Source organism: Harpegnathos saltator, unplaced genomic scaffold, assembly GCF_003227715.2.
Source record: "Harpegnathos saltator strain DR-91 unplaced genomic scaffold, Hsal_v8.6 scaffold175, whole genome shotgun sequence".
Classification (NCBI taxonomy): Eukaryota; Metazoa; Arthropoda; class Insecta; order Hymenoptera; family Formicidae; genus Harpegnathos; species Harpegnathos saltator.
In genome coordinates, this window is record NW_020229956.1 from 550,467 (window position 1) to 574,085 (window position 23,619).

Genomic DNA, 23,619 nt, shown 5'->3' on the forward strand with positions numbered 1-23,619 from the left:
CTTGAGTTGATGACAGACAGGTACGTTCTTAAGACATGCCGTTACATTATTGACTTTTATTAAAAGTACGTATAAGTATACACATGCGCTAAGTATACAAAATTACAATAGTATTACATGGAAGAGAGACTCCGGAAAAGAGAGAGAGAGAGAGAGAGAGAGAGGGAGAGAGAGAGAGAGAGAGAGAGAGAGAGAGAGAGAGAGAGAAAGAATCAAGAAAGAGATTATTTACAACAGGTAAAAAGAAATATATATATATATGTATATATATGTGTGTATATATGTATATATACATATATATGCATAAGGTATGTATAAAGAGGAGGATCCACTCGGACAAAGTAAGGAGGACGAGGTTAGTAACGTAGCTTTAGAGGTACGAGCATCGTCGTCTTCGTCGTCTCTTAAGTCGGCAGAACTTAATTCATCCCGCGCAGGCGGAACGATCTTTTGGTTGTGAACATAGACTCACGGAAGAACCTTGACGCATGTAATACACCTGTCCTTCTGTTGCGCTTCCGCTTACGCTTACCTAACTGAGCTAACCGTAAATACATACATCGTACGCGTCCCGCTCGCTTAACCGCTCGTTCAACGCAAGTCGTTAGCTTTTCCTCTCTCGGATCTGACAGACAGCAACGTTGCTCCGGCTTCGTCCGGCACCTCTCGCGAACGGGGCTGGAAAGAGAGCGTGTCTCTCCCGAGGGAGCGTAGAATTTTCTCAACTCGCTCGTTCTCCCAATTTATCAACTTCTTCGTTGGACATTGAGGGAAATTCTCTCATTTCCTCGAAGGTTCGAGAATGTTTCGAAAGTCGATGCGAATAATCAGCATTTCCTGATCGAAGTATCTTGTGGAAAAAGTGAGACGAAGCGTTACATCGGATGGAGATATTCAGCATCGGGAGCGTGACGTGGACGGTTTTTATTCGGGCGAACGCTGGAACGCTGGACATTCCTCGTCGATCTCGAGATCATCGAGACGACGATCGCTCCGTGAAAAGTGGAGCCTCGCAACGGGCTGAAGCCGGGCAACATGACACGACTCGTCGTCGGCGAATAGACTAAATAAACAAACAATAACAACAATAATAAAAAATATTCTCCCCTTGCGGCCGATACGAGAGCATCGAGCTTCCTCGTCGTGCTGCTCGCGCGACAACCTGTCGCCATCCACGATTTATGACACTGTTGCACCACGCGTGCAGGCGCATGGTAAAGTTGCGACGATCGTACAGGAAGACGAGAAAGAGCTGCTTTCCTCGAGGAGCCTTCCCTACATTTCATTGGTTGTATTTTGGCACGGAGTTGAGTCACGCGCGCTTGTCCCTCGCCTCGAAACGAAGTTACGCGCGGGGTATTGTTAATAATCTGTGAGGCGTGTGTTTCGGATCTCAGTGAGTTCCACGAATGAGAAGAGGAGCGTCGATGATCCTAACGATTCCCGGCACCGGGGGAGGGGGGGGGGCGATGCCCAAATTGTGTTGCTCGTAATAAATAATCGTGCGGCGAGTCGGCGTTTCCGTAACGGTGCCGTGAAAATTGAAACGAAGAGGCGCGACCGCGTTCAATAAATAATTACAGACGACGCGAATGTCAGTCTTTTTCGTTCTTCCTAGCTTTTTTTCTGTTTTTCGACGTATAACCGCAAATTTCGACCGGTAATATATAAATTTAACAGTCCGCGAAGGATACCGTCCAGCGGCGTCATCCGCGGTCAATCTTCTCATGCGTCGTGACTCGTTCACGTTTGAGCGTCTAGAGCGAATCAAAGTTGGATTCCCGATCGCTGGTCTGCAACAAACGTCAAACAATAACAATCTCGACGAAATCTTGCAAAGAAAGATACTTGCAGGATCCAAAATGATTTATAATCAATACGAATAAAAGGCCGATAAGAGCCATTTTTGAGTTCTCCTTTAGTTCCTTCTTACAAAATAACAAGACAAAACTGAATTTTAACAAAAAAAATTAATTTCTTCTTTAAATTTCAAAAAACTCAATTATTTGAAAATAAAAATTCCAGCTTAAGAAACTATGCAAACGTTCTTTCTAGCTTTTTTCTGCTTCAACATATAATCGCAAACATATCTTTTAATGGTTTCCTTTAAATAAATTCCCAAGTATTGTTGCTTTTTGATCCGAGAAAATAAAATTTACTCCCTTAGTTTAATAGTATTTTTTCTCATATTTTATATTCTCACTACTTGACAAATATTCTCTAAAAACTTAGGCTATCACGTTCAACATCTAGCGCTGGCCTGCGTCAGCCTTTTATTTTTATTGAGGTCTTCCAATCTTTCGCGTGTCAGAAATCGAAAGCTACGTTTAAAAGGTTCCGCATGTAAGAGTCCTCACCCTGTCCGGACTGTAGAGTGGCGGATGCTGCGCTGGAAGTCTCAGTGTGCTGCCCAAGTCCCGCTCAGCCATGGTGTGGCCTTCGCTGGCGCTGTCCCTGGTGTCCCTATTGTCCCTGGTATTGTCTTTGACGCTGTTCCTGCGCGCGGCGGCAACTTTCGTCGGCGGCTGAATAGTCGTTTCGCCGCAGGACCTCGCCAAAGTGGAGCCAGCCTCTCCCAAGTCCAGTCTCAGCAGCTTCGTCGGAGCCTGAATGGTCGTTTCGCCGCACGACCGGGCCAGAGTCGAGTCGAGGTCCACTTGAAGATCCCCGCTTCTCAGCACCTTCGTCGCCGGCTCCACAGTTGTCTCGCCGCAGGATCGCGCCAGGGTGGACTCCGCGTCTACGGTACGCGTCACCGTCGCCGACACCTGCCGATAATTGAGAGTCCCTCGTCACGCTAGTCATTTTATCAGTCGTTGCTGCTTCGGTCGAAACGAGACGAAGAATGCGGCCGTACCTGGAAACCGGCGCTCACGAGAGCACCTGTGGGCGTCATCGGGCCTCGTGCACCTTGCAGATCGGCTTCCTTGCAGTCCTTCGCGCTGGATATACTCTGTTTCCTGTTCGCCGGCGAGTGCATGCCATTGTCCAGGTAATTGATGAGTTTGTGCTCCTCTGCGGCAAAGGTGCTCATGCCGGCTTTGTAATTTTGCGGTGACTGCGGCGCCGATCGGTATTTCGCTCGTGGGATCATCACCGTCAATGAGCGATCGCGTTGCTCGTCGTTGATCGGTATCGCTGTGAGCACGTTAGATCGACCGGAAATCAAGTGGATTCATTTTTAACTCTCGATTAACATTCCACTAAAGGGTCGTGCGAAGGAGAGACATTGCTCGCGCGGTGGTTGGTGAAGATGAAACAGGACTTACCAGCAGCTGGTACCATCGTGGCTTTTCTAGGCGGATGGCGAGGTTTCGCGCTGATCTTGCGGATTGGCCGCTTATTCGTCGGCGGCAATGGTGCTATCATCTGCGGCGGTGGCGGCAATACGTGCGGCACATGATGCGGTATCGCCAAGTCAGTGACGCTACCTTCGCTGCTGGTGTCACCGCCGGTTCCAGGGATCATCGCTCGTCTGTCGCCGGTCTTTCGGTCGTGTCCTGGATGGCGGAAGCACGCCATCCCCACGCAAACCGCCAAGAGACCCAACAAAATCGCTCCGGTTGTCACCAAAGCTATCAGCAAAACTGCCAAGAAAGACGAAAACGTTGGATTTCGTGAAAACCTACCCACATAAGACATCCAAATCTAAACATTTCAAAGACATCCAAAGTCTAAAAAAAGTAAAACGTTTTTGTATGAGAAAGACATGAGGCCCGATGCTGCTCTCACCTTTGAGATTCACTTGACAGCGTTGACCGCTGTGCCAGGGGAAGCACTCGCACACCTCTTGGCCGAAGGAATTGGTGACGCAGTGACCTTTGTTGTTGCAGCCAGCACACCCTAATGGTGCCTGTGAGCATACTCTACCGGGATACGCCGGGTTTTCCGACAGATCGGCCCAACCTTCTCTGCAAGAGCACTGGTATGATCCGCGCAAGTTGAAGCACGCCGCGTGAGGCGAACAATCATGATGAGGCCCACCCTCCTTCGAAGCGCACTCGTCGAAGTCGAGCGCTTCGATCTAAACGAAATTCGAGAACGAGATATCAGCGATTGAGTATTTGTTTCTTGCTGTGAATATTGCTATGAAAGTCGTACTACGTATCGACTGACTCACCAAGTCGAGGTTCTTCGAGGCGAACACCTCCGTACCGCCCAAACTGTAATTGCTCCCGACTAGATATTTCCTCAGGATCTCCTTCAGTCTGGTCTCGTTGGCGTTATCGCTGAGCTGCACGTGGAACTCGACTTTCGTAGGATCCGAGGTGAACCCGGCGATCTTCAGACCTCTATACACGTCCCGCAGATCGCTCTGCATCAGGGTCCTGTCCAGGGCGTCCTTCGTTGGGACCGCCAGGTGTTTGTACATCGTCGAAGTAGAATCGTTCAGAGCGCCGTCGTACGTCACGGACTCGTGACCGATGCGGTCTAGTCCGACACGCAAGGTGTAGGTGTAAGTCGCTGAAAATTCGTTTCATGTTAACGCTCAGAACATTACAATTGTCCAACAGTCGATGCTGCTTCAGACGCAGTCCCGCGTTCGAAAACTCACGCTTGCAAGGGCGATCCGGGAACATCCTCGCGAATCCTGGCCGACACACGCATCTCATCTCAGCGCCCACTTCGGCACATATCTCGGACTTGGACGATTTGCATTCCGGAGTGCATTGATTCGCAATGGGTGTCAGAGGCACCACCGGAGCTCCCAACACCCCACCCGCGAGCACCCTGTGCACTTCGTTGCCCGTTGGATCCTGCTCATCGCGCGAGACCTCCTCGCCGTATTCAGCTTCCACCTGAAATCCAAAGTGGACGTGCTCGTTTATATCAATTCAATTCGTTGTAATTATCGTGGTTGTTTTTTCACTACGATATTGTATATCCAAGTATATTGTTTTTGTATGTGTGTGTACCTCTTCCGCGTCAGGCGCTGGTGGCTTTTGGTCGCTCATCACGACGAATATCGAATCATTGTCCACTGTGTTGTCGTATGACGACGGTACCCTGGTGACGATCGGTTGCAAGATCGTCGAAGTAACCGTGGAGACGACGCTTGTCGGGCGCAATAGTGTTTCTGTCACCGTCTCTACCGTTGTGGTGGTGATTGTATGTGTGAGCAGAAGCGTCCTTGTCGTCGGCGGCGAACCCAATACCGATGTCTTCGTCCTTGTCACTGTCGACGTTACGAACCGCGTCACCTAGTTTGCGAATATTGATTGATAGATAAAAAGTGCAAGGGAGAACTGATCAACGCTTGGGAACACATGATTGATAAAATCGAGAAAAAAGAAACAACAGGAATACCTCCTTCGGCTTTGTTCGCACGGTAACGTTAGGCCCGTCTTTGACGACAACACTAGTTGCAGTCTCCACAGCGTTCATCGTAGATTGAGTAGTCGAATCGGTAGCTTTGGGACTCGTCTTGCTGTCCTTCATCGGCACCAACGTGCTGGTTACTTTAGTGATCGAGCTATCGACCCTGGTGACGATTATAGGGCGTTGTTGGCTCGTTGTACTGCTGTGTTGAGTCGTTTGCGGTTTCTGCGTTTTGATCATGTCCGTTTTCGACACGGTTGGATACGCTTGCTTCTTCTGATCCGTTTCCGCGATGGTTGTTAATGACTCAGTGGGTTTCATTCTGACAGTAGACGGTAAGATACTCTCGTGGCTGGATTCCAAGAATATCGGGTGCTCCGGCCGTTCGACAGGATTCGGTGGGATATCCATCATATGCGTCCTCGTGGGATCGACATCACGATGGATCGTCGACGATCTGCTCGGCTGGATATGGTCTGCTTGAGGTAATCGCAGTTTCGTTGGTATCACCATGTTCGTCGACAGCGTCGACGTTGTCTGAATTGGAATCCTGAATACATAGTAGTCGAATCGTCAAGCACGGCTCGTTTAGGATATAGAATAATGGAGATTAAGAGGAAGTGTCAATTTGCGCACCTAGTCACTGGTTTTGTATCGAAAGGCCGCACAGTGTAGATGCTGACGTGTTCGGTCATTCGTGTCTCCGTTGGTCTGAGGATCTCGGGCACGTCGACCACGACTGGCAGATCAACGGTGCCGTGAATAATCGGGATCTTGGACTCGATATCCTGCACCACTGGAATATGAGACGTCGCGACCGCGGTGGCTATTTGTATGGAGCCAGACACCGCGACAGCTGGTCTCACGGTAGCGATCTCCAGCGGCCTGGTCGTTGTCAATACCGGTGGTGGTGGCACCATGTCCTAAAATGCAACGAATCTCATCGAATTGTCTCGAAATTCCTCTTACGTTTATCATCATCATCGTCATTGTTTATCAACAGGTAACCCTTTAATTACGCAGTAAATACATAAAGCGCGAAAATAGAAATAAAAAGAAATTGAATAACGAAATACAATAATAGTAACGATAAGTGACAACAAAGAAAAAGTAAGTAAGTAGATTCGAGATGTTGAATTTGTGTAAAATATATGAGTTTAGCTACGAACGGATGAACGAATAAACAGATAAAAAGAATGTAAAAGAATATTATTAATTCGTACATCTTGGTGAGACTTGAAACAAGTGAACATTTGAGGAACAAAAGTATTCCCCCAATAAAGAGAAACCTAATATATAAAATTAATATTTTATATTCAAATTATTTGTCTCGATTTTTTGGAAAGTCTAGAAGTCTTCAAGTCTCACCTGTGACAGCAGTTCCACGAGGAATGGTTTCGTAAGAGACGGTCTTGGACTAGGTGGCACCATGCTGGTGCTAGGTGGAGGTGGTGCAACGGTGGTGATTGATTCTTTCAAAGGCACATATTTCGGCGGCTTCAGTCCGGACTCGTCGGTTGTCACTAGAGCGAAGCGATCTTCTATCGGCACATGAGTGGTAGTGATGTCTACCGGTGGTGGCGACAATCCGACCACATCGCTCGACGGTGGTGGTGGAGGCTTGAGGCCCTCTTGCTCGTTCTTGTTGGACTGGTTCGATCCGGCGTTTAAAGGCGGCGGTATCATGTTCCTGGAGGGAATATTCATGTCCTTAATATTAATTGGCCTCGTCTTAACCTCATCCTTCTTGCTCTGGCTGTCCGAGGAGGCAAAGTTCGTTTGGTACGCCGCGTCCAGAATCTCGTCGTTCTTCTTGTTGTGCGACAAATTGTTCTTCGTGACCAACATGCTGGGTGGCCTCTCAGTCTGCGTCTTGCTATCCACTTCCTCACCCATTGCCTCCACCGGCATGGAGAACTTGATGCTCGGCCGACTATGCGTCTCCATTCCCGCCGTGCCGCTCGAGATAATCACTGGTCCTGGCACCTGGGGCTTCGGCTTCGTCAGAATATGAGGATATTCTGGGTGCACTCTTGTGTACGTTCCGTGATCTGGACGTACGACAACGACTGGTCGATTATTCCCGATTGTAGTAGGGCGAGACACGCTGCTGTTTTTATATTCGATTGGCCTCACGCTCGTTTGAGCAACGTGGGAATCGTGTCCAGTTGGTGTTTTCTGTGGGGACTTTGTAACATCCGGAAGTATCGCACCCACATTCCACTTCTGAAGATCGTGACTCAGTTTCAACCCGTGATCCAGTGTCTGATTGATGAAGGTCTCCGCGGCGTTCAGCTTCACGTCTCCTGGACGTTTCATCACGTAATCAGGCCTGATTTCCAGTTTGATCGGCGGTTTCGTCAGTATTTCCGGTTTGACATACAGAACAGGCCTCGAATCGGGACGGGCCGGTCTGATATATGGTCTTCCTGGTCTGTCCATTTCAGCGCCGAATTGAGGTATAATCGCTGGCGGTTTTAGATCGATGGTATCGTCGTGCTCGAGCGTACTGACTGTCGTAAGTTGGCTGCCTTGTGTCTTCTGGATCAACGTCGGCATAGAAGCGAGAACCTCGCCATGAGAGGCGGGTATACCATGAACTATCTCGTAATCGGGTCTACCTTCCTTCTGTTTATAACCATACGGAGTGGTTGGGTCCACGTAGCCGTTGTAAACGCCGAAGGGTTTACCCTGTACTACGGGCAATTCGTAAGGCCTCGTACTATAAGGATCAGCACCGTGTGATCCTGGCAATATCGGTTTGCCGTCCGTCTTGTATCCGAAAGTCATGCTTTGTTCTTGTCCCACTTCCAGCGGTTTGCCCACTACCGTATTAATGGAAACCACCGGTCCATAAGGAGTTTGCCGATTCAGGGTCTGATTGATGTTGTGAGCGTAGGCTGAATTCAGCATATCCTTCTTACTTTGACCGCTGACCTCTTGGCTCTTGTTACCCTGATCATTGTACTGATTTTGGTAATTCACGTATTCTGAGGCGTCGATGGCGGAGTCCGGCAACGTCTGTTCCGTTTGCACTTGCGTTTGCCACTTTTCGGGCTGATCTTCCGGCATCTGCTGCGGTATCGCTGGTACCTGAAGGTACTTACTATCCTCCGACGCTGGGTTCGAATACGAAGGATTGTGATATTCCATCGCACTAATCGGAGGAACACGGCTGTTTTGTTCAGTGGGGGCAGGCGGCGTCATAAAGTTACCCACACCTACGTTTTCCGGATAGATATGCGGCGGTCGCTCCTGATGATCGACTTGAAGGGTAAACAGCTTGGGTGGTATCCTATCAGGAGTAGACTCCTGGTGAGACTGAGGACTCATCGGCGGGCGATGTGGCAAGACGAAGGTATTCTGTGTCTTGGCCGGAAGTCTCGGAGGTCCAGAATATGTTGGTTTCCGTGCCGGAGGATATCCGGTGGGCCGTTCCACGAAGACATGCCTGTCCAAGGGACGGTCAGACGTTGGTCTCAGTATAGGTCGCGGTCTCGGTCGGCTGTTCGGCGCGAATCTTAGCGGCTTCTTGTCGGATTTCCAATTAGCGCCTAGTGTTATCTCGTTGCCAGAGTCTGGCTTGCCGAGAAATATGTATCGGTGCGGGACTTCACCCGATGAGGAGACCTCCGTACGTCTCGGAGGGTTCCCTTGTTCCACCGGGCCTTGGCCCTTCGGGAAATGGCCGCGTACTGGCGGCTGATGGACCGAGTGCACGTGAGAGTGAATAGACGGGTGTGGAGCGGGCTGCGGTCGGATGTTGATCGTCTCCGGTTTGTGATGTACGAGGATTTCGGTGTGAACGTGACCTTGGCTGGAACTCCCGGATCCGTCGGGACGTTTGATCAGATGCACTTCCGACGGTCTCTTGTCGGGTCGTAGTAGAGGAGTCTCTGGAGTTTCCTGCGGTCTCCCGTAATCAACCCGTACGGGTGATAAGGGAATGGTATGTGGACGACCGGATAAGCCTGGTTTCGATGAAGCGGGCTTGAAACTAATGGGTGACGACGGAGGTGGTGAGGGAGGGACCATGTAGTCGGCTGGATCTTTCTCGTTTGAGTATTGAGGCAAGTCTTGAACCTAAACGCATGGAACAGTACGAAATATATTTCGTGTTACTTTTATACTTGAAGAGTCAGATGTTGGGATTGCTATTGCACGTACCTTTTGGATACCTACGAAGCCTGGCCCAACTTCAGGTTCTGGATAGGGTGAAGGGTCGTCGAAATATTGCCCGCTTATGTGAGGTTCATTGGTGTCTCCGAAGATCAGCGCTTGCGTGCCTCCCTGAGGAATTACGACGTTGGCAACTTGGCTGGGTTGGATATTAACTAACAGAGGCTGTCCTGTAGACCTGTTGATGACGTGTGGGACCTGGTGAACTATCGGTCGGGTTGGAATATCTTTCGACTCTGAGCTTTGAATGACGATGGAAGTATCCGGCAACAGAGGATCTTTCTGCGCCCATGGCGGTCGTTTCTGTTCTTCGGACGGTAGCATAGTCGGACGAGGTTTCTCGATTGATTTATCCGGATGAATCTACAAAGAAATCACCATACGTGTAACGTTCGTATTCACTTTAGAGTTTTATTACTTTCGGAGTTAAACAAAACATTTCTAGCTTTTCGACTCCTCTTGGGAACTTTTGCGAGTACTTGCCTATTTTTCAAAAAAATTTTTGGCAGTTTAAGACTTACTACAGTTATTGTGAACTTGAAGTAAAAATTGGATTTCAGATGTGAATAAAAAGTGAAAGAATCAGACTTTTTATTATTTCTGCTTTTCTGGAATTTCTTAAAATTTTCGAGTTATATGGATTTAGATCTTTTTAAATCTTGCGGAAAGACCTCCAAAAATTCCCTAATAGGTGAACTTGAAAATATTCTTTTAATTCCAGCGTGTAGATTTAGAAGGGGAGGATATGTGTGTTACTTATTATTTTATTTTCAAGTCAATTCGGGAAAAGTCCATCCAAGAAGACGTCCTCGAACACCCTGTACAGAACTTACTTCGTCGTATATCGTAGATGACAGAGGCGGTGTTAAGGGATCTTTGGCGCTCCAAGGTCTCCTGTACTTTTCCGGATTCCATTCTGGAACCTTCGGGCTCAAATTCGGATTCGCGTATTGCTCCACATTCGGTCTATCGGGTGGCTTCAGCAGGGGATCGTTCTGCAAGATATCTTGATTCGATCCAATCCTCTTAGGAGGCGACGGTTGAACGGGATGCAGTTTTTGAGGTTGCTTAGAAGCGGTCGGGTGATTCGCGTCCAGAGGAATAGAGACCGGCACTTTCAGGTGTTCTTCGTAGACCTGGTGTGCCGGCAGGATCTGCACCTGCGGACCTTCCACGGTCGGCTGAGCTTGCACGTCCTCGTGATCGCTCTTGAGAACTTCCAGTACAGGATGCACCGGGATATTAGGCACGGGTAAAGGAGGAGGTTTCATGCCGTCCTTCAGATACGTCTGCGGCGGTCTCGGTGCCATTTTGCCGGGTTTCCCTATGATGACGTCGCTGTTTGCGGTGATCACCTCGCCGGGGGATATCGGTATGCCGTCGGCGAGACTACTGGCCACTTTGTGACGCGTCTCGGCGATGTAATTGTGATTCAAGTTCGCCAGATGAGCGGCTGAAGAAGCAACGAGGTTTTAGAAAGTCGAAAACGAAAAAGAATGAAAAATTGTAGAAAGCCGTGAAACGATGAAAGAGAAACGAATAAAATAATAAACGACGTTTCCGTAAGAAAGAAACAGAGAGAGAGAGAGAGAGAGAGAGAGAGAGAGAGAGAGAGAGAGAGAGAAGGAGGGAAAGGAAGTAAGACCTATATTTTATCACCTATATTTTGGCTTTCTGCAGTTTCGATATCACCGTCGGCGAATTCCGCAACCGGTATGTAAATCGGCGATCTCTGCGTAGTGACCTCTTGGGTCTCCGCGAGAGACGCGGTGTCGTTTCGCCGCGAGGCCGAGGCGGTCTTCCCCTGCAGTAATCCCGCCATCGCCGTAATCACCGGTCCCAGGGCAGACAGGCTGTTGATTCCTAGAGAGCCGAGGCCGAGAAGATTGCCGACTTGAAGATCTTCCCCGGCCTGAGAAGTGGGCCGTTTGTTTTGTGGCTCATCGCCCGATGACGCGCTGCCATTATTATTCTGCACGAAAGAGTCACGAGTGAAATGCGAATGTTCGCATGAGATAATACGCGCGATTGTATATTCGGACACGAGAAATGCGTGAACGACTCTCTTGATCGTTTATTCAAAGAGCGAGAAAAAAGACATGCCTGTTTGGTCGCATTCACCGGTTTTGCGATCGCCGACGACGTGTCCGTCGGCGTCGGGGTCGTCGTGCTCTTCTCGTCCTTCGTGATCTCCGGGAAAGAGGTCGCTTCCGGCGCATTCGTGGTCGCGGTCGGGTCGATCTGGTCCTCCTCGTCAAAGAAGATGATCGTCGAGCCGGTGACGACGTTCTTCACCGGGTCGGAGTGGTGCGCGGTCGTCAGCAGGGCGTTCATGTAACCGGCGTCCAGCAAGCTCGGGGCGATCGACTCCGTTACAACGTTCTCGACGATGTGCGAGCGGGACGTCACGGTGGTCGACGTTTCGCCGTCTGGGCCAGCCTGACGGAAGAAGAGGAAGAGATTTTCAAACAAATGTGTATACGCATGCAGCGCGTGATATCTTCAAACGGAGAGTCAGCGAGGTTACCTGCAGTAACGTCGTGAAGTACGTGAAGGTGGTGAGGTACGTCTTCGTAGCGAAGATTTGTATAGGCTCCGGCGTAGGATTAATCGGTGCGGTCTTTGTGGTGGTTTTCCGCACCGGTACTTTCTCCAGCACCACGTCGGTCGACGTGGCCACGTTCGTGCGCACCACCGTGCTGCCTTTCTCCAAAAATGTGTTGAAGTACGTGTACGTGATGTAATAGGTCTTCGTGATATCCGTCATGCTGCCGTCGGTGTTGTCTAGGGCAGTCAAGGTGGTCGTGACGCTGGTTGGCCGCGGCGGTGGTGCCGATTCCGTTACTATTAGCTGGGGAAATAATTGTGAAGGAAGACAAACGATTGTAATATCGCGCCGGTAAACGATACTGATGAATACTCGTTCGCGGAGAAGCAGGCTAACCTGAGTAATCGTGTCGCTGACCGTTTCCACTTTTGTGCGACCTTCTTCCATAAACGTCTTCTCTAATACTCTGGTGCTGAGGTACGTATTGGTTTCCGGTCGCGGCGCTTCTGACGGCTCGAGAATCATGTCTAGGTAATGCTGCGGTGCGGTAACCGTGTTCGTTATGACTTTCGTGCTACTTTCTAACGCGTCGTTCGCGTCCGGGTGGTCGGTGTTCAAAGTCAAATACGTGTAGGTGGTTTTGAACACCTCGGTGCGCAGAGTCGGCGACGCCTCCAGGGTCACGGCTGCCGTCTCAGAACCGGGTTTCCTATGTCGCTCTTCCGTCGCCGTGTTTGCCACCACCTGGAAGAAACGAGTAAGAAAGTATCATAACAATTCTTTAAAATACACTCCCGCGATCGGTTCCGCGATCACGATAAAAATTTGCACGTTTATTTTCCAATAATAATAATAATAATAATAACAATAATAATAACAATAATAATAGTAATAATAATAATAATCGTTACTATTAACTTCGTGGTTTTCGTTTTATTTTCGTTTTAATACCAAAAGGATGATTAGCTCGCTAATGAGAGAAGAATGGAAATTAAAGGATAAAGAACGATGAGACTAACTTTATAAAATGACAGCTGTATGATGTGATTACGAGAGGCTCTCAAATACAAATTGTTATCATAAAATCGTCATTAAAAAAATTATTGTTATTGATAAATTCGAGCGGTGTAATTTGAGCATAAGAGATATCACGTCGCTGGATGTTTCACTTGGGAAAGTGTACGTGTAGACGTGCGTTTGCGTAAACACCTGCTGCTCCGTGGAGACGGTAGTCGTTCCATCCTTGGTGATCGTGCTGAGATACGTGAAAGTTGTTGTGCAAGTCTTCGTGACAAACTCGTTCGGCTTATCCTGCGGAAGGAGCATGACCACCGCGTCTGACAGGGTGAGGGTAGGTTGAGGATTCGAGTTCTCCCATCGTAGAGCCGGAGTCGGCTCGGCGACGATGACTTCCACGCCGTTCGACATTACGCGGGTCGCCAAGTTGAACCTGCGTCCCTCCTCTTCATCCTTCGTCTCGTACTCTCCTGTCGTTACGGTTCCATGAATAACGTTTCACAGATTGTCGCGCGCAATGTCGCAATGATAAGTCGTTCAAGCTCAAATTTTGCAAAGGGATCCTTCTAATCCTTTTAGGATCTGTTACTTTGGTATATATGATAGACTCATCAATTTGTAGCAAATTAAAATGTGTGTGTGGAAAGATTGACGCACGTAAGTAAAAAAGAATGTAAATGAAGAAGAATAGTATACGATATGTTTCAAGTGACAGTAACGAAGAATTCAATATAAATTTGCAAAATTTAGACACGTATGAAATAATTTAATATTATTTTATAATAAACGCGTGTTAATTAAACAAGTGAAATAATGATGTTCTCAAGCGCGACTTGCGCGGCGGGTTGAAGGTCACGCAACCTCCGGAACAGCAGTACGTGCATGTATGCGACTCAATCGAGGTCGTAAACGCAGAAACTTACCTATCATCGATGTTGTCGACCGACCACAACGATCAGATGTCTACAATAATATATATAGAACCGAAGAGAAAGATCGTACATTCGAATTGAAGAAGGAGGGTAATTATACAATTACATATGCGATAAATTTTTACAGAAAGGAAATTAAAAGTTACGTACATATGTATACATAAATATAAATATAAAAAGAAATATATATACATATATATATAAAATATATATAATATATATATATATAAAATATATAATATATATAATAATATATATATATATATATATATAATATATAAAATACATTTATATTTATATATAAATGAAATTAACGTATAGCCAGAGAGATTAATATCTATTCATATGTATATACCCTAGAGTAGAGGGAAACGCAAATTTAAGTATGTACAGCTGGTCACATCTGGTCATATACAATATGTACATTTCATACAGAGTCGTAATGTACAGAGAACAATTTAGAAACCAAAAGCCAATTAACATAGTAATTGAGAGAGCATTTACACAGTGGTCCGATAGTCCGTCTCGTACGTGTCGAACCGAATTCGCGCTACTCGAGAGTCAGGGGAGGTCGTTGTAGCGAAACAAAATAGTATATTAGTCTAAGGATTATGTTACACGCGACGATTACCGCGTGCACGGTCGACGTTGGCGATACGGTGTTCCTTCGTTCACCACCGTCCAACACCGTTTCGCTCTTGTCTTTTTCATCAGAGTGTCGTTCAATATCAGTTTTCTAACGAAAACACTTAGACGAACGTTTATGATGATTCGTTGCTTGACCATCTTGAATACATTCGGGTTGGCCGTAACAAAATGTTCGCTTCGACGTTATCACATTTTCTGATTACAGATAATAATAATTCTTTTATCGTAACTTTTCGTACCAACTTGTTTTGTAACATCAAAATGATTATCGTGCCGTTAATTGAAAACGAATGAAAGATAACGAGGTATTCAAGACGAGACCACTGTGCACACCCAATTAGAGGGGTGTGCGCCCACATTTGGGGTAGTTTGAGGGATCTCTGTCCTTCGTCCGAGCGCCTTCCGTGCACGGTGCGATCGTCGCGAGAAAGAGAAAGAGGTGGGCAAAAGAGCTACTCACCGGCAACGGGTACTGGATTATACACAGACGATACGAAGCTGGCTGACGACTCCACGGTAGGAGTGACAGTCACCGTGACCGGCACCGTCAGCGTAAGTGTCGTCACTCTCGGTCGTACGGTCGTCGACGATGTCACTTTAGTCTCCAGTCCGTTAAGTTGCGTCACCACGTACGTGTACGTCCTTAATCGCGTCGACGTCACTACCGTCTCAGTGTAATAAACGCTCGTGCTGGGCTCGAGCGCGAGGTCCGGGGTCATGAACTCGGTTTGCAGGTCGACCGTGGCTGGCTTGGACGGCAAGATCTCGGGGAAATCGAGGCGAGACAGCGACAAGTAAAGATCGTCCGCCAGTCCGGCCTCGATCTCCTCCGGCGTGGGCGACGCGATCTTGCTGGTGACCTTGGTCGCGGGGATGGTCTCAATCACGGGAGTGCCGGGCGGTTTCGCATCGCGATTCAAGTCCGCGCCGAGAGGTATCACGCTTGGCACGTCCGAATCGTATCGATAGTTGGTCATATCGGGCTCACGCGTCAGTGATGTCGTCGTGGTGTCGAGCGGTATCACGCTGTCGAAGCTCGGCGCGATCGTAGCCATGGACAAGGGGACTGTTTCGGGGATCTGGGTCGAGCTAGAGTCTAGTTTCACGTCTGGTTGTATGGGTCGCACCGTCGGTATCTCATCAGGGCTTTCGCTGCTCACGACCGCAGGCACCTTGTGCTCCAATGGGCTCGCAGGGGCCTCGGTTGAGCCCTGACTTTCGTCCTCTACGTGGACTGTCGTCTTTTCGGTCAAAGAGAAGATGTGCGACTCTGTCGTGTCAGGTATCGTGGTATTCTCCTCGTCAGGGAGGTCCGTCGACTGCGAAGATTCATCGGGCGAGCTTAATGTCACGAGGTCGTCGTTTGTCAAGGTTGTCGGCTCTTCGATATTGGCGACAGTTGTGTGCTCTTCTGCCGTAGCCTTGTCGTTGTAACCATTTTCTTCAGTGGGAATAAGCGTAGTGGTCAGCACGTCTTTGTCCGACATGTCGGCATCGGTGGGTAGTAGTACCTCTGTAGTAGTCTTTTCTTCCATAAGGCTATCAATCGAGGCTACGGTGTTCGTCAAAGTATCGTCGGATTCTTTGCTGGTTGTCACCGTTTGTCCTTCCTCTGGTTTGTCCAATACAATTGGACCGATTGGTGTAGTCGTTACGACGACATCGTTATCAATTTGCGTTTCAATGTCGCTCTTATTGGACACGATATTATCTTCCACCTTGGGAGAAGACGCCTCAGTCGTGAGCTGTTGCTGGTCTTTCTCCGAAAGTGTGATTTCGTCGGCGCTCTCAGTCGTGGTGGTCGTGTCGGTGTAATCGTCCTCGTATTCATCATCTTCCTCGTTGTCGGACGGGGGGAAGAAGAAGTTATCGGTGATGATCACCGGCTCGTCTGACATACTTCCTTCAGAGAGGATAGAGCTGGTCTCCAACGGCTGTAGACTCGCCTGGTCGTTCGGTTTGTTGTCGATGAGATTGGGTGTTTCTTCGAGACCAGGTGTCGAGGTAGAGTAATCTTTCCCTTGAACGACTCTATGATCTTCATTCTCCTCCTCCTCGCTCACGTCTTCGTACTCCTCCTCGTCATATTCGGCGGAAGATGACGCGGTGAAGAATCCGGTAGTGATGATGGCGAAGGTGGGCGTCGCCTCTATCGGCCGCACGGCGACCAGCTTCTTCCGGGTGACTCTGACTCTGTTTTTCGATGATATGCTCGGCAATATCGCCGTAGGTTGCAGCTTTCTACGTCTGGTGATGGTCACTTTGTGCTTGCCAGCGGCCGGCGGCTGGAAGAAGCCTGCCGAGTCTGGCCCGTCGGTCGGGTAGGTCGACTTGCCGAGAGTCCTGACTCGCGTCACTACGATTCTTCGTGGTGCATGCGCGGTTGACGCATACTCAGCTGCACCTCCGCTGCGAGACGCCAAGGGCCTGCGCCTCACCACCGTGAGTTTGTGCTGTCTGGCACTTCTGCTACGCACTACTGGTACTCGGATTCTGACGCGTTTTCGCGGCACCTCGTCGTCCTCCGCATCGAGCCTGTCGACATTTACGTCGCCCTCGTTCGCGGGCCACGCGTCTCTTTCGCTTTCGGCGCTTGTGCTTCCGTATTGCACCTCGTCGTAGAAATCACCTGCAATGGCGACGTTTCCACTAGTCTGGACGTAGCATCCACCTGGCGCTTAAACTCACCCCGCGATCTATACCGAAGTCTATATGATTAAGCACAGTGCAACACGATAAAACCATTCTCGGGGGGGAGGGGGTCGCTCTTATGGTGGTGCGTTAGATCAGTCGGGGTTGTGTGACGTTGCCGTCTCGTTTGGTTGTTTTTGCTCGATCGGATTTGGGAGTTCTTTCCGCAGGTGTTTGTGCACGCAATATGTTTCGTTTGTTGCTGTCGCGCTGATCCGGCGAGATATCCGGAAGAGAGTACCATGTCAGAATTTATCGTGTGGGCGCGCGTGCGGCGACGGCGACGGCGGCGGCGGCGGCGGCGACGACGGATCGAGAGAGGCTGAATGTTAGTTGGAGGAAATATAGGACGATGCTCGAGAAAGGGAAGCTTCTAGTAGGAAATAGAAGAAACAATCCAGAGCGAGAGAAAGAAAGAGAGAGAGAGAGAGAGAGAGAAAAACAGAGAAAGAGAGAAAGAGAGAGGGTTGGGAGAGAGCGAGCCCGTACCGAACGAAACGCGTTGGTGGCCAACGTCGTTGCGATGGCTCTTTCTTTTTCTTTTTTCTTTTTCTTGCCGAAGCTACGAGCCTCGTACGACCCTTTCCTTGCACAATCCTCCCAAGAAAAGGGACCTACGGCAGTCTCGAGATTGTCTATATGTTACACACGCGGCAACTTCGATTTTCATCGACGTTGCTCGCTCGACCCACTAGGACGCGCCCCAAGAAACTGGACCGACGCTCTCCGAGTCGGGGGAGATGTGGGAAAGGTCTGTCGGGCGGGTTTTTAGCGGGTCTCAAAGTGAGGTTATGGACTCGTGATGAAGACAAGGAAGGGAAAGGGAAAGGTAGTAGTCGGGGATGACAGGGCTGAGGCGAGAGGTAACAGAGGTTAGGTATAAATGGACGTGGAAATATGCCGTCCGACGTCACCCACCACGCTCTCGAGACTCTGTGTTGGTGCGTGCGCGTCAATGGGGTCTTCACTTCCCGCCAGGATGGCAACGGCCGCCGGCCCGGCGTGCAACGACGGCGGTATGGACGGTCGGACCTCGACGGCGCCGTCCAGAGTGTCTCTTCGTCTCCGGGACGGAGAATCGCCGACTCTAACGGTGCTCAAGACGGTGCTGAACTCTCCGGGCCTGCGGCCGGAAACGTACAACGTCACCACGCTGGACTCCGCCTTGGATGCGGCAGATGCCTTAGAGTCGTCCCTCCTGTCGTTCGACTTGCCGCGTCCGCCACGCAACCTCGATGGCTTCTTGTATTCCACCACCTCTTCGTCCTCTTCGGAGTACTCATAACCGTCGCGTCTATAGTCAGAGTCGGCAGGCTGATGCCTCCTCTCGACCTCCCCCGGCAAGGTGTTGCTCTGCGTGAACGGAGCGGCCGCGAATAACGGATCCAATAGCGGATTCGAGTTCTGCGGCTGTGGCTGCGGTTGTTGCAGCAGCAGCAACAGGGAATTCAAGTTAGCCGCCGGTATCGCGGCGGTCGGCGTCACCACCACGGTATCCGTTATGAATTCCGTCGCGGTGATGACGTTGGTCGACGAGTCAACCAGAGTTGTAAGGATCTCCTTACCGCGGAAGGTGAGGGGAATGACGGTGCTCTGGTGCTTGGTGATGGTCGTGACGTAGGAGGTAGTGCGTGTGTTATATTGTGTACTAGGTGTAGCCTGAGGCTGTAGCAGAGGGTTTGGCTGACCTAACTGACCCAGGAGCAACTGCGACAGCAGAATATTGGCGAGAGGAGCATTGCCAGACAGGGTGGGCTGCACTGTGGACACGATATTCTCCACAGAGTACACCGTGGTAGGCACGATGACCGATTGGGAAACACGACGGCCGCCGAAACTCGTGAGGGTATGCGAGATACGGGTTGTAGGTGTTTCATGGAGCAGGAATCGCGTGACCTCGGCTTGTCCTTGAACATTCGTGCCTGTGACTTCGGTGACAATCACTACGAGTGGTCTGCCGTCCCCGGCTATCACCGTGCTGTACTGAGTGGGTCCCAGCACCTCGGTGCTGGGCTGTGCGGTGATGATGTTCCGCTGCTCCGTCACACCGTTGTTCACCACAGGGATCGTCACTTCCGTCGGCACGTAATGCGTCACGGTTATGGTGCCGTCGAAATCCGGGTACACGGTAGGCGCTTCGCGGATGTCCTCGTGAGCGCCTCTACTTCTCGTAGGGACTCTTCTGCCGTTGCCGTTTCTGCTGTTCGCCGATCTCGAAGTCGTACGGGACGTTGGCACTCGTCGCGAGTTCGCCGGGGATTCAGTCGGCGATTTGGACGATCCGCTGCGCAATCTCGGTGGTCTCACTCGCCCGTTGTCGTTCGATTTGCCGTTCGACCGACCGTTCGTTCTAGTGGTCGAGCTTGGTCTCTTGTAGCCCGACCTGTTCAACGAAGAGTCCTTCTCTCTCAGCGTGAATTGCCTGCCGTTACCTGACGTCGGTGACGGCTTGATCCTCACCGATCCGGAGGATCCATTCCTGTTTCCGTTGGGTTGCTTTGACCTGGTCCTGGGCTTGCTCTGTTGGCTCAGCTCTGTCGTCTCCGCTGATGACTGGTCCGGATTGTTGGGGGTTTTCTGGTGCGGTCGCGACGTCGTCAAACTGCGCGCTCGATTGTTGTACCGAGCGATAGGCTTTGACGCAGACTTGGCGCTGTCCTCTTTATTCGTCGCGACATCTGACGTGTCAGATCTATCTTCTGCTTTCGCGGAGGAGGGCTGAGTAGGTCTGCGGAAACGACTGCTCAAAGACCTCAGCTGACTAGCCTGACGGCGGACTCTCCTCGTTCTTGTCCCGAAAGGTCTGATTCGCACGGCAGGTGCGACGGATTTCCCTGAACGGCGGTTCACGTTCGAACCGGACCTTGTGTCCTCGTGCTCCGATCCTTCATAGTCGTTATCTGAGATCTCCTCGACGGGCTCGTCTTCGAAACCCTCCTCGTCCTCGCCTTCGAGTTCCTCGTTCGGGTCAATTGGCTCTTCGGTTGGCAATTCCGGCTTCCTACCGAGCAGTCCGCGTGGCGGGAAGAGACCCGTATTGCTTGGTCGACTTCTCGTGGACACCGGAGGAGTCGCTCTGGTGTTCGTTCGGCCGTTGGTCACTCTGGGGACCGTCGGCGCACTCGGTCTGTTCAGGTTGCCCGATCGCCTCGGAGTCGTGGTCGCTGGTGGTCTCGGAGTGGTTCCCGATCGACCGTTCAGGTTGAGGGGTCTGCGGAAGCGCAAAAGTGGGTTCGTGGATCTTCTAGACGATTCCGTGGTGGTCTGCAAGGGCGTGGTAACGGTCTCACCGTCAAAGTACTCTGTGAACGGTGTCTCATCGGTGAACAGTGTAGTTGTGGTGAACTCATTTGCGTCGTTCTCCTGGTCGTCGTGTCTAACGGTGGGTTGTCCTCTCAGTAACGTCGACGACGGCCGGATGCCCGCTCGGTATCGTGAGGAAGCGCCGGGAAACGCGGAACTTGAAGCGCGACCCGCGACCCTAGCAGAGGACCCTCTGATCGAGGTTGGACCACGTCTGTTGCCTTGGAACACGGACGATGGCGTTATTCTCTGCTGTCCTCTGCCTCGGGTACTACCCGCCGGGAACGTTGAGCTGTAGGAGCTCGAAGTGGTGGCAGTCCCTCGCCTGCCAGCGAACCTCCTGGAGCTCGACGCAGACAGCGTCGACGAGTATGGTCCAATGGGCGAGGTGACGCGACCTCGTGACGATGCGAACCTGTTGCCTTTACCGGCCAAAGTAGCGGTGATCGTAGGTGTTATGTCCGTTCTAGTTATGGTCGTCGCGGCTTGGGCACCTTTGCGCTTGGGATTGAAAGTTGGCCTGTTTCTGGAAGCGAACGGCCTGATCACTGGAGTGAAGCTTCTCTTCCTCGTCGAGAACGTCAAGCGTGATTTCTTCTTCGAACTCTGGTTGTCGTCGTCTTCGCCGTCCTCCTCGTCGTCTTCCTCGTTCTGATCGGAGTCCTCATCCTGATCAGGCAATTCTGTTGTGGGGTCTTCAGACAACGAAGACTGAATAACCGCAGGAGATGGAGAGATTTCAGGAATGCTTGTCGCCTGACTCGGCGGTAAAGTGGAGGTCGGTGCGATGCTCACGGTGGAACTCGGCGCCGAAAAGCTGGAGGTGCTCTCAATGATCTGAGCGTACCGTCCCTCGATGCTGGTGCCGATCACTTTGGATTGATAGAACGTGGTCGTCCCGTTATTCTCGATCTGGCCCCGGATGAGACGTACCAGGCCGGTTCGGTGGCCCTGAGTCAGCGGGATGCTCGCCTTCCTCTCTTCGTTTATCCTGGTGCTCGACGTGCTCTCGATCACCTTGGCGTAGAGGCCGTCGAAGAGCGTGCCGATCTGCTTGGTAGTAAAGTACACCGTGGTCACTTCGTCAGCGTCTATTACGCTTCCCTTATTTAAGGACAAAATCCCCGTAGGCAAGACAGGCGTGGCTATCGACGAAGACGGTGATAACGGTGGTGTCTCTATCCTCGTCGAGCTCTCTACCACCTGCGCGTACAGCCCGTCGATGTAGGTGCCGTACACGTCCGTCGTATAATGCGTCGTGGTGCCGTCGTGCACCGCGCTCGAATGTATCGTGGAGATCAGGCCTGTCTTTGGCGGTTCGCTCACCTTCGTGGGTGTCAGACTCGTTTTCTCGTCAGTGCTCAAGGTCTGGAACGATGGGTACACGGGCCCGCCGATTGCACGGCCAGTCGCCTGCTGCGTCGTGACGTCCGGAATCGATACGCTGCTCACCGTCTCCAATCTGCTGTTCAAGATCGTTTCGTTGCCGACGTAGGACGTGGTGAAGTAAGTGAACGTGGTGTAGAAGGTCGTGGGCTCGGGCGAGATCGACGAGGCGTTCACTGCGCTCGGATCGTCCGGGCTGCTCGTGATTCCTTTTGACAGGACGCTCGTGTCGTCGATGCTGGACTTCTCTGGTGTGTCGTTACCCGAAGGTGTAACCTCGTTATCCGCGGTGACTTTGGGCTCTTTCTCGTTTTTCGGGGAGTCCTCCTCCGGCGGCGGGTTCACAATCGGTCTATAAGTCATCACCACGCCGAGTTCTACCGTGGGAGTAGGTGAGACTCCAGGGGTGACGACATTGCTGACGGTTTCCTCGCGGCTGGTAGTCACGGTGTCGCCGCCTTTATAGAACGTTGTCCAATAAGTGAAGGTTGTGAAGTACGTAACCGGTAGAGTGCTGGTTGGTTCGGGTACAATGGGCGACGGTCTCAGAGTCTCCGTGACCACGTTCGTGACCGTTTCCAAGCGACTGGCGACGTTAGTCTGGTCGCCCTTGTACATGGTCGTGAAATACGTGAAGGTCGTGTAGCTAGTCTGCAGCAACAACGTCGGCGCCGGCTCAACCTCGTGATTGTTGGACTCTGACAGTTCCTGATCTTCAGGAACAGCGTTCCTCTTGTCCATCACGTCTAGAACGGTGCCGCCACCGGAACTGGAGGAGGACACGACGTCCGTGATCATGGAGCCGAGGACTTCTACATCGGCTGTCGGATTAGGAGTTACCTGTGCGCCCACTTGAATGTCGCCGAACAGATGTTCGGTAGTGATTCGGTCCTCCAAAGTAGTGGGTATCTCCGTTGTCGTATCAATGTTGCTGTCGACGAGAGTCGTAGTTTCGTCAGAGTGAGTCGCCTGATTGGTATTAGCCTGTTGCTGAACCTTCTTCGCTAAGAGCAGCGCCTCTTCTTGCGACTTCTGACGTTGAAGAGCCTCCAGGTAAGCCAAGATCTCCGGAGGCACTGGTTTATTCTCGGCGGCTTCGGATTTCGGGGTAGTTGCTTGAACCGTTTCCTGCGGAGCCGGCAAAACGGCAGTAGGCGTAATAGTCTCTGTGACGACGTTGGCAAAGACCTCAGTCCTTGTTTCGACCTCTGTCTCGTCGTCCACGAAGATCGTTGTAAAATACGTGTACGTCGTAAAGAACGTCCTCAATTGTTCCATTACTGCCTCAGTTGCCATGGCTGGAGTGGGACTGGGTTCCAGTTCGGTGGTCCACCCGTCCGAGGTCTCGAAGTCGTCCACAGTTGTGATGGGCTCCGTCGATGTGTTCTCCTGCACAGTGGTATCCTGCTGCTGCGGAGTGGTCAGGCTTCCCTCCGTCGTTTCATCGAGAACCTGATTAACAGGTTCGGTGCCTTGGTTCTGCTCATTGAGGATTTGAGCGTTCGTCACGGACGGCAAAATGTTTTGCGATATCGTCGTCGGTGATATCTCAACAGACTCATCCTTCTCGAAGAGACCAGCCACCACGGCGGAGAC

General features: G+C 50.8%; 1 protein-coding gene across 3 annotated transcripts in view; it reads right to left on the minus strand.

Moving 5' to 3' along the window:
• Positions 1-205: 205 nt before the first annotated feature.
• LOC105181910 (uncharacterized) overlaps positions 206-23,619 on the minus strand; it is an 83,298-nt gene continuing 59,884 nt past the window's right edge. The window contains exons 3-21 of one of the 3 annotated variants that reach the window (XM_025297384.1): positions 15,104-17,272; positions 13,256-13,533; positions 12,443-12,790; positions 12,026-12,349; positions 11,602-11,937; positions 11,158-11,470; positions 10,332-10,951; positions 9,487-9,861; positions 6,688-9,402; positions 5,956-6,242; positions 5,308-5,869; positions 4,917-5,201; positions 4,556-4,799; positions 4,121-4,464; positions 3,733-4,024; positions 3,270-3,587; positions 2,858-3,138; positions 2,358-2,768; positions 206-1,793 (exon numbers count right to left, since the gene is read on the minus strand). In XM_025297384.1, the coding sequence (XP_025153169.1) occupies positions 1,758-1,793; positions 2,358-2,768; positions 2,858-3,138; positions 3,270-3,587; positions 3,733-4,024; positions 4,121-4,464; positions 4,556-4,799; positions 4,917-5,201; positions 5,308-5,869; positions 5,956-6,242; positions 6,688-9,402; positions 9,487-9,861; positions 10,332-10,951; positions 11,158-11,470; positions 11,602-11,937; positions 12,026-12,349; positions 12,443-12,790; positions 13,256-13,533; positions 15,104-17,272 (10,538 nt within the window). In that variant the 3' untranslated portion in view covers positions 206-1,757. Of the gene's footprint in view, positions 1,794-2,357; positions 2,769-2,857; positions 3,139-3,269; positions 3,588-3,732; positions 4,025-4,120; positions 4,465-4,555; positions 4,800-4,916; positions 5,202-5,307; positions 5,870-5,955; positions 6,243-6,687; positions 9,403-9,486; positions 9,862-10,331; positions 10,952-11,157; positions 11,471-11,601; positions 11,938-12,025; positions 12,350-12,442; positions 12,791-13,255; positions 13,534-13,986; positions 14,009-15,103; positions 17,273-23,619 lie in introns of those variants that run through there. The other 2 variants (XM_025297386.1, XM_025297385.1) reach the window with 2 other exon arrangements.